Source organism: Pleurodeles waltl, chromosome 1_1, assembly GCF_031143425.1.
Source record: "Pleurodeles waltl isolate 20211129_DDA chromosome 1_1, aPleWal1.hap1.20221129, whole genome shotgun sequence".
NCBI lineage: Eukaryota > Metazoa > Chordata > Amphibia > Caudata > Salamandridae > Pleurodeles > Pleurodeles waltl.
In genome coordinates, this window is record NC_090436.1 from 779,440,736 (window position 1) to 779,450,758 (window position 10,023).

At 44.2% G+C, this 10,023-nt stretch overlaps 1 protein-coding gene across 5 annotated transcripts in view; it reads right to left on the bottom strand.

Moving 5' to 3' along the window:
* The window catches only part of HABP4 (hyaluronan binding protein 4), a 139,494-nt gene extending 130,264 nt beyond the window's left edge, over positions 1 to 9,230 (bottom strand). Inside the window, exon 1 of one of the 5 annotated variants that reach the window (XM_069227823.1) lies at positions 8,638 to 9,230. In XM_069227823.1, the coding sequence (XP_069083924.1) occupies positions 8,638 to 8,902 (265 nt within the window). In that variant the 5' untranslated portion in view covers positions 8,903 to 9,230. The remainder of the gene's footprint in view (positions 1 to 8,637) is intronic. The other 4 variants (XM_069227806.1, XM_069227837.1, XM_069227829.1 and 1 more) reach the window with 4 other exon arrangements.
* Positions 9,231 to 10,023: the final 793 nt, after the last annotated feature.

Below are 10,023 nucleotides of genomic sequence, written 5' to 3' on the forward strand. Positions count from 1 at the left end.
TACAAGAAAAGTAGTTCATTGCAGGACATGCGGGTACACAGCTATACAACTAAAAAGGAGGGTACATTATCTGGAGGTCAGCAGGTATTTTATAGGTGTACCAAGTGCAAGGCCTGTGCATATAGTACCAATCGTGAGACATGACTTCCCCACAGGCAAAGTAGTGAATAATAAAAAATAAAATTATTAATTGTAACTCTGACTTTGTTGCTTATGTTATATCCTGTGCGTGTGGACTCCTGTGGGTAGCAGAATTTTCCCCGTTAAAAAAAAAAACAAAAAAAAAAAACGACATCTTAGAACATATGCGTGCCATCAGAAATTTATTTTAGGCCATTTCTGCCCCCCCCCCCGGGGGCAGATCGGCCCATTAGGCCGATCTAGGCACCAGGGGAAATTTTTTTTGTGTGTTTTTTTTTTTTTTTAGAGATGGGGAGCGTCCCATCAGGCAAGGGTCGCTCCCCTGGGGGGGGCAAATTGTATTTAGGCCATTTCTGCCCCCCTTGGGGGCAGATTGGCCGATTTTAGGTCAATCTGCCCCAAGGGGGCAGAAACCACTAGGCACCTGGGATTTGTTTTTTGGCCCCAATGTCACGCAGGGGGAGCAACCCCGTAGGCAAGGGTCGCTCCCGGGCAGGGGGAGGGGGTCAAATTCGTTTTAGGGCATTTCTGCCCCCCCGCCTCTCCTCCGGGGCCGGCTGAGCTAGAGGCCAAACTCCACAGGTAGGCACTTTGCAAAAAACACCTCTGTTTTCTGTGAGAAAATATGTTGTGTTCACGTTGTGTTTTGGGCCATTTCCTTCCGTGGGCGCTAGGCCTACCCACAGAAGTGAGGTACCATTTTTATCGAGAGACTTAGGAAACGCTGGGTGGAAGGAAATTTGTGGCTCCTCTCAGATTCCAGAACTTTCTGCCACAGAAGTGTGAGGAACATGTGTGTTTTTAACCAAATTGTGAGGTTTGCAAGGGATTCTGGGTAACAGAACATGGTCCGAGTCCCACAAGTCACCCCATCTTGGATTCCCCTAGGTCTCTAGCTTTCAGAAATGCACAGGTTTGGTAGGTTTCCCTAGGTGCTGGCTGAGCTAGAGGCCAGAATCTACAGGTAGGCACTTTGCAAAAAACACCTGTTTTCTGTCAAAAATGGGATGTGTCCACGTTGCGCTTTGGGGCGTTTCCTGTCGCGGGCGCTAGGCCTACCCACACAAGTGAGGTATCATTTTTATCGGGAGACTTGGGGGAACATAGATTAGCAAAACAAGTGTTATTGCCCCTTGTCTTTCTCTACATTTTTTCCTTCCAAATATAGGAGAGTGTGTAAAAAAAGACATCTATTTGAGAAATGCCCTGTAATTCACATGCTAGTATGGTCACCCCGAAATTCAGAGATGTGCAAATAACCACTGCTCCTCAACACCTTATCTTGTGCCCTTTTTGGAAATACAAAGGTTTTCTTGATAGCTATGTTTTACTCTTTATATTTCAGCAAATGAATTGCTGTATACCCGGTATAGAATGAAAACGCACTGCAGGATGCAGCTCATTTATTGGCTCTGGGTTCTTGATGAACCTACAAGTCCTGCAACCAGAGGAGTCCAGCAGACGTAACGGTATATTGCTTTCGATAATCTGACATTGCAGGGAAAAGTTACAGAGTAAAACGTAGAGAAACATTTATGTTTTTTTCACCTCAATTTCAATATTTTTCTTTTTCAGTTATTTTCTGTAGGAATCCCTTGTAGGATCTACACAAATGACCCCCTGCTGAATTCAGAATTTTGTCTACTTTTCAGAAATGTTTAGGTTTCTGGGATCCAGCATTGGTTTCATGCCCATTTCTGTCACTGACTGGAAGGAGGCTGAAAGCACAAAAAATTTGCAAAAATGGGGTATGTCCCAGTAAAATGCCAAAATTGTGTTTTCTGATTCAAGTCTGCCTGTTCCTGAAAGCTGGGAAGCTGCTGAGTTTAGCACCGCAAACCCTTTGATGATGCCACTTTCAGGGGGAAACCACAAGCTTTCTTCTGCAGCCACTTTTTCCAATTTTTTTGAAAAAAACGAAATTCTCCCTGTATTTTGGCCAATTTCTTGGCCTCCTTCAGGGGAACCCACAAAGTCTGGGTACCATTAGAATCCCTAGGATGTTGGGGAAAAAAAGGATGCAAATTTGGCACGGATAGCTTATGTGGACAAAAAGTTATAAAGGCCTAAGCACGAACTACCTCAAATAGCCAAAAAATGGCTCAGCACTGGAGGGGGGGCAGCAGTTAAGAGGTTAAGGGTGGTGGGGCATTGTTATTGAATTTTGAGCTAAGAGGAAGACTGCAACGGTTGAAACGCGTCAGCAACTACTTGAAATGAAATAGCCAGTACTGAATATGAAAAACTATTGAGGTTTGAAATAGTTTGGAGTGAGATAGATCTATATAGTTTGACTTTTCATCCTTGGTGTGGTCTCCCTTAACGTTTTGCCTCTGTTTCCCAGGTTGATGTGTGCTGGACTGTTTTTGAAGCTCTGGGCACTTTACCACTGCTAACCAGTGCTAAAGTGCAAGTGCTCGTATACAAAATATGTATGTAATTGTGTTATCCATGATTGGCATATCTAATTTACTAGTAAGTACCTAGTAAAGTGAACTAGAGGTGCCCAGGGCCTGTAATTCAAATGCTACTAGCGGGCCTGCATCACTGGTTGTGTCACCCACATTAGTAGCTCTGTAAACATGGCTCAGACCTGCCAATGCAGTGTGTGTATGTGCAGTTTTAAACTGTAAATTCGACTTGGCAAGTGTACCCACTTGTTAAGTGTAGACCTTCCCTTTTCTTACATGCAAGACACCCCTAAGGTAGGCCCTAGGTAGCCCCAAGGGCAGGGTGCAGTGTATGGTTAGGGTAGGACATATAAGACACATTACTATATGTCCGGACAGTGAAATATTGTCAAATTAGTTTCACTGTTGCAAGGCCTGTCCCCCTCATAGGTTAACATGGGGACTACCTTTAAATATTAAAGAGTAGATTACCTTTGGGAGGGGATCGAGGTGGAGTTTGGGGTCTCTAAGCTCACAATTTAAAAATACATCTTTTAGTAAAGTTGATTTTAAGATTATGTTTGAAAATGCCACTTTTAGAAAGTGAGCATTTTCTTGCTTAAACCATTCTGCGACTGCCTGTTCGTGGATTCTCTGTCTGGGTCAGTTTGAGAGTTGGGCTGGTTGCACCTCTCATTAGACAGAGACACAAAGGGAGCTAGGGTGTAGTCTCCAATTCCTGATGAACCATCTGTACTAGGGGGGAGGGGCAGAGTGGTCACTCACCTGAAAGGGCGTGCCTGCCCTCACACAATACAGTCTCCAACCCTCTGGTGTGTGTCTGGGGCCTGGCCAAGGCAGGATTTCACAAACATGAGACTTTTCTTTGAAGTAGGCCTACTTCAAAGGGCAAAATGGGTATAAGAAGGGCACTTAAAACCACAGACTTTAGAACACTTCTGGAAACCAAGAGGAACCTCTGCCTGGATAAGAGCTGAGGAAGGCGAGCTGCCCTGCCTGTTCTTTGTGGAGCTAACCTGCAGTTGCTGCTTCTGCCTGTGCTAGAGGACAGAGACTGGACTTTGTGTGCCTTCCTTCTTGTGAAGAAATCTCCGAGGGCTTGAATTAGAGCTTGCCTCCTGTTTGAAGTCTCAGGGACAGAGAAGACTTCTCTGCCAGCACCTGGAGCCTCTGAAGACTCCTACTCTGCCAAGTGGTGCCCATCAGTTCCTGTGGTGCTGAAAGGAGATACTGGCAGGACAAGAGTGAGAAATCCACGCACAGTCTGCTGTGTGGGGAAAAGATCGACAACTCCGCGACATGGCTGAAAAATCAACGCACCGCCGGCTTCATGGCTGAATTAGATGCTCGCCTGTTGTGCGGCTAGAAGATAGACACACGTGGCTGGAGAAACAACGTGCTGTAATCGCTGATGGAGGCTGGTGAGATCGCAACCCATGCGGTGTGGTTTTTCAATGCAAACATTCCTGGGCGTGTAAAAACGACAAGGCCTGCCCGGACCAGAGAGCACTGTTTGGATTGACGCATTGCTCTCCTGCAGAGAGAAAAAAATGACGAACGCTGACCCAACTGAAGGAGAAACTACACAAGGTCTCACTTGTGAGTGAAAAATGCATCGCAAGCCCTTTGAAGCATACTCACCCGTGTCGGGTTATTTTTGACACAGGTATATTTTCACACTAACAGCGTTAGGCTACATGAAGACTCTTTTCTGTTTTTAAATTGATAAATTGACTTGTGGATTTGTTGTTTTGGTTTTGTTTAGATAAATATTTCCTATTTTTCTAAACTTGCGTTGTGTCATTTTGTAGTGTTTTCATTAAGTTACTGTGTGCGTTGGTACAAATACTTTATACCTAGTACTCTGAAGTTACACTTTAATATTTGAAGGCAGCCCCCATGTTAACCCTTGAGAGAGACAGGCCTTGCAACAGTGAGAATTGCATTTGGCAGTATTTCAGTCAGGACATAAAACACGTTAGTATATGTCCTACCTTAAACATACACTGCAGCCTGCCCATGTTGCTACCTAGGTCCTACCTTAGGAGTGTCTTACATGTACAAAAAGGGAAGGTTTAGGCCTGGCAAGTGGGTACACTTGCCAAGTCAAATTGGCAAAACTGCACTCAGACACTGCAGTGGCAGGTCTGAGCCCTGTACTTGGACCTTGCTAATAAATCAAATATGGCAATCATGGGAAGCAAAGTACACATACATTTTACATAGGAGCACTTGCACTTTAGCACTGGATAGCAGTGGTTAAGTGCCCAGAGTAAAAAAAACCAGAGTCCAGCACACATCAACAACCTGGGAAACAGAGGAAAAATGTTAGGAGACCACGCCAAGTCTAACACCCCCCTTTTTCTCAGCCTCCGCTTCACAGATCACCCAAAAAATTAACAGCAGCTGAACTGACCAAAGAAGCATTCAAAATTCTGTGAAGGTTCATCAGGTGGCGCCAAAGTTATTGGCAAACCAAAAAAAATAAAATACTCTTCCTGTAGAAACTAGGACAACTAGAACTACCTGCTGGTTACTGCCATTAGGATAGATCTATTCCAAATGTGTGTTTTTTCCCCATGGGTGGAAAATTGTGACCCAAACACAAATACATATCTACACACACATTAAGGCATAAGTTATAGTTACCGGAAATAACCAACTATAATTGCTGAATTTCTACGGTTTTGTGCCTCTGAAGGTTGAGCCCAACTATAACACCTCTGTAACCTTTGGTTCGTTTTTAGTGAATTTCTAGGGGTTGGTTTTTTAACGTAATTACTTTACGTTAATCCAACCAACTGCAGCCAAACCCCTATAACCACCCAACCCCACGTTACGCGAAGCGCTTCTTTGTTTGGAGGAGATGTGATCATATTCCTGTGCATCAAGAAGTCTCTAAATATCAACGAGTAACATGCTGGGAGGATGGGGGGAGCCTTAAGGCCCCTGTGGTCCCAGCTGTCTCGCCGCCTCCAGCAGAAGCAGACATTGCTCCCACACCGCACAAAGGGAGATGCTGGAAATGCAGCTCCCCAAGCGCTGGAGCAATTCTTTCATCTGTTTCCCTGCCAGCAGACGATGAAAATTCCACTTCTAGCAAGCGGTAGCATTTTGACAGCTCCCGCTTGCTGGAAGCAGTTAGTGCGTGGACCCCAACCTTTATGTTCATTTTAGGCCCAGCGAAGTGACAGTTCCGAGGGCTTCTGAAACACCTAGGAGAGGGGTAGGGGCGTCCCTCTTTCTTTGAAGCTCCGTTGAGGTTGTGGTCCCTAGTCTTAGGATGGGGCAAAAATAAATAGATACACCCCCACCCCCCCTCCAAACCTATATTTTTTTTCCCTGAAACTTTCAAGACAACAACTTAAACGACTGCTGTATTAGTTTGGAAAATTTGTGAAGATTCATTCATTTACCCTAGGTACCTCTAGTGCATTTTACTAGGGACTTACTATGTAAATCAAATATGCCAATCATGGATAAACCAATTACTAATAAATTGTACACGAGAGCACTTGCACTTGAGCACTATATAGCAGTGGTCAAGTGCCCAGGGTATCAAAATCAGCAAGAACAAAAACTACAGCACAGGACCCAAAAACAGGAGGTCACAAGCAAAGGTACAGGGGGAAACCACACCAAGAATTGCCAGGTCTAACAAGTGTATAAGAAAGCTAACATTTTGGAGAACACCCTCTAAATCACACGCTAGTATGGGAACCCACAAATTCAAAGATGTACAAATAACCACTGCTCCTAAACTCCATATCTTGTGCCCAATTCAGAAATACATAGGTTTCCTTGATACCTTTTTTCCCAATCTACCCATTTCACTATATGAACTGCTGTATACAGATGAAAAATCATTGTACGATGCTGCTCAGTAGTTGGCACTGGGTTCTTGAACCTACAAACCCTATATGTCCCCACAACAAGGATCTAGCAGACATATTGGTATATTGCTTTTGTAAGTCAGCCATCAGTACAAAAAAGTTAAATAAAATGTTGTCAAAAATAGTATTTTCCTACTCATTTTGAGTATTTCTTTATTTCTACAGGTATTTTCCTTGGGAAAACCTTGAGGGATCTACACCCAAGATCCCTTGCTGAATTCTGAACACTTTTCAGAAATCTATAGCTTTCCCGGATCACCCATGGTGATCATACTGGTTTCCACCACAAACAGGTATTCGGTTGAGAGCCCTCCCCGCCGCCAGGAATAGAGAGGACCCTGCAATTAAGCTCGAGTTGCTCTGCAGTGAGTAGTAAGCACTAGAGCATATGTATGCTAACAGTCTCAGAGTACTTGCCACTGGTTTCGAGGATGATCTTGAGTGTTTGTTTACGGCACTTAAATAGACTGCATAACTGAGAAGAGAAAAGAAAAAAAAAAGAAAAAAAAAAACACCACTTTGGGGCCAGCACCTGGATACGCAGAGATTCAATTGGAATGGTACGTGGCATGGGAAAGGATCAAGATGTCTACACTGGGAAACATGGATTAGTCATACATTAAATCACATTGATCTTGGTGCAAAACTTAAATTACAAAAATTACAGTTCTTCCACGCATTTGAGAAGTACAAGGAGGCCCTAAACCCTATCACCAACTTTAACCCAGAGAAGCCAAAACAGTCCTTCACATGGCAGGAAAAAAAAAATACATTCTCAATATTGTACAATGCATGGGTGGTCAATTAACAGGCACACTTATTAACATAGGTGTGTTTTAGCAGTCCATCTGTCACCTAAGTTTATTTGCTGGGTGCACTAAGGAGGAGGACTGGATTGAACCCAAAATGGTCGCCAGAGTCTGGCCGTTTAAGCTCGACTAAAACTCAACCAGTTAAAATACTTTCACACAGTCTATTACAGTGATTCCCAAACCTAAGAACCATGACCCAATTTGTTTTTTTGGAACGACGAATGTTTGCGACCCTCACAGCTTTATTAGGCGTGCGGCGAGTGATTTTCTTAGTACGACTAAAGCACTGTATGGGAGTACACTGTCGTTTACACACACACTTTCCATTGAAATCGCCATTTAATTTGTACAGTTCATTTACAATAAGTAGGATTTTATTGTGTTACGAAAATCATTACATCTTACAGTCTTTCCTTTAATACTCCCTTGTCAGAAAACTAGTTTTTCTTAATTGACTGCAAAGTGAAAAGAGCTTGTAAACATCTATCCCTACCTTAAAGTAAACGAAGCAACAATTGTTAGAAGACAGTTATTTGACTACTAGCTTATGTTTCTAGATAATTTAATAACTTAAAGGCATCTTTATGTAGTGCTTGGATTTTTGCATACCACCAAAAATCGGCTCATGCCCCACAGTTGGGGAAACACTGGCCTATTTTCCTGGATATAACAAACAAATGGGATGGGTACAGAATACCTAGCGGCCAAAAACTGTATCGCCAGGCGCTGGCGGACATATATTATTAGCCCCTGAGGTGTCAGAGTGGCTCCATGGCATGGATTATTGTATTGTGCTCTTGCTAAAAGAGAGTCTATAAGAACATGGGTCCCCCCCAAAAAAATATTTTTTGGGGCAATTTAAGGAGAGTGGTTAGACCGCGTCCATGACTCGTTGCCCATAGTAAAACTGTGAATGGTATGATGTGGGGGATTACAATAGGCTGAAAATGATTATCTGACAGAACTTGTAAAACTCCGATTACCCATGTGACAACAAATTGGGTCGATTGGTCTAGTGCCTGTTTTGAAGACAATGAGAAAAAAAAACTAGCAACTCAAGGTTTCACACAGCCCACGCTGAAAGGTCTCCAAACACTGGTTTGCTAAATATATATTATAAAAAATATATAGAAGTACTACAGCGCGATACTTAATACTCAAAGGCATACAGCCGTCACATCGCATTGAACCGTAAAGTGCGGGTCCGGGCGGCATGACATCTAACAGGTGGAGCGCGCACACGTGCTTAAGGCCGCAGGCCTCATCCACATGCGGCAGATCCAGGCACACCGCACACTCAAACAAGAAATGCCTGCAAACTTTACCCCCTTCTAGGTGCTAAACCCCAACCACGGATTCACCGCAAACGGGGAAGCATACCGGGCTGTTGAGGAGCAGCGGGTCCCGGCAGCCTTCGGTCCTTCTGAGTCTCCTTCTTGGGCGGCTGAGGCTGCCGGGCGCCAGGGAGCCCAGGCTTCTTGGCCTCCTCCTTGCGCTTGCGACTGGAGCGCTCTTCCTCTGCTTGCCGCAAGATGTCCAGCGGGTCCGACTCATCGTCCAGCAGCTGCTGGAAGCGATTGGCGACAGCGCAGCCGAAGCCCTCCTGCAGCGCAGCGGAGACCGGGCTGCTCAGAGCGCCCTTCATGGCAGCGGCCGGAGTGCGGAGTGTTGGCGAACCGAACGGCACGCGCTGTTCCAACGGCGGCTGCCGACTGATGCGCGCGGAGAGCAAGGGGCTAAAGGAACACAGCTCCCTGAGAGAAGGGAAGGAACCCAGCCACCCCCCTCGACCCAGATTTTAACACCGCCTCATCCTCTGGAGCCCCGCCCACTTGCTGGATCTGTCATTCTCAACAGCCCGCGCGGCCTCTCTTTGGCCCTCCTCTCAGTGTGTCCTGCCACCAGTGACGGCGTTGTCAATCACGGCTGGCCACGTCCTACCCTACCACTGCGGGTAGTCCAGGCCCCTCCTCGTCTGTGGCGTCACGAATTTCCTCCTACTTTTGGGAGGGCGTGCATCAAGGTCTCACGTGGTATAGACATAAAAGAGAAACATAAGTGTCAAAGCCCGAACATGCACGTGCTTGATAGTCCCTCCCACTCCAACTCCAATACCAATATATGTGTGGCCGTCTGTGAAATAGATCACCACATGTACACATTGTCTCGGCGAGATTTCTGAAACAAGCAATCCTTGTTTTTTATGGTTTTGTGTTTTTTGGCAGCACATTAGGTTGGATCGCGTATTTATTTTATAGTTATAATGCTTCATTTTTCTTGAATACCTTTTGTAATACCAAAATGATTTCACAAAATTGACAAATGTTCAAATAACTTTTAGCATATTAAAGATATTAAAAACTAGTGTCTGTTAAAAAAAGTGGATTTCGAGTGTGTGTCTCACAAATTCGCTGACACAAATAACTAATGGCCGCCGCATTTCATTGCAAGGTTATTAGCGCGAAGGTATTTTTTATGTTGCCGAATTTTAACAAACTTGAAAAAGCCATCACAAAAGAGCATGAATAATGAATGTACAATCGAATCATTAAAGAAAGATTCAAGTTTGCAGCAAGTCAGAAACTCGTTTCAGGATTATCAGAGCGAAGATGATTTTTATGTTGCAGACTTTTAACAAATGTAAAAACCCATCACAAAACAAAGCATAGATAATGTAAACAAGGATAATTAAAAAAACATACAAACTAAAAATAACACTTTGGATTCAAGTTTGCAGAAAGTAAAATCAGAAACTGTTAACAGTCA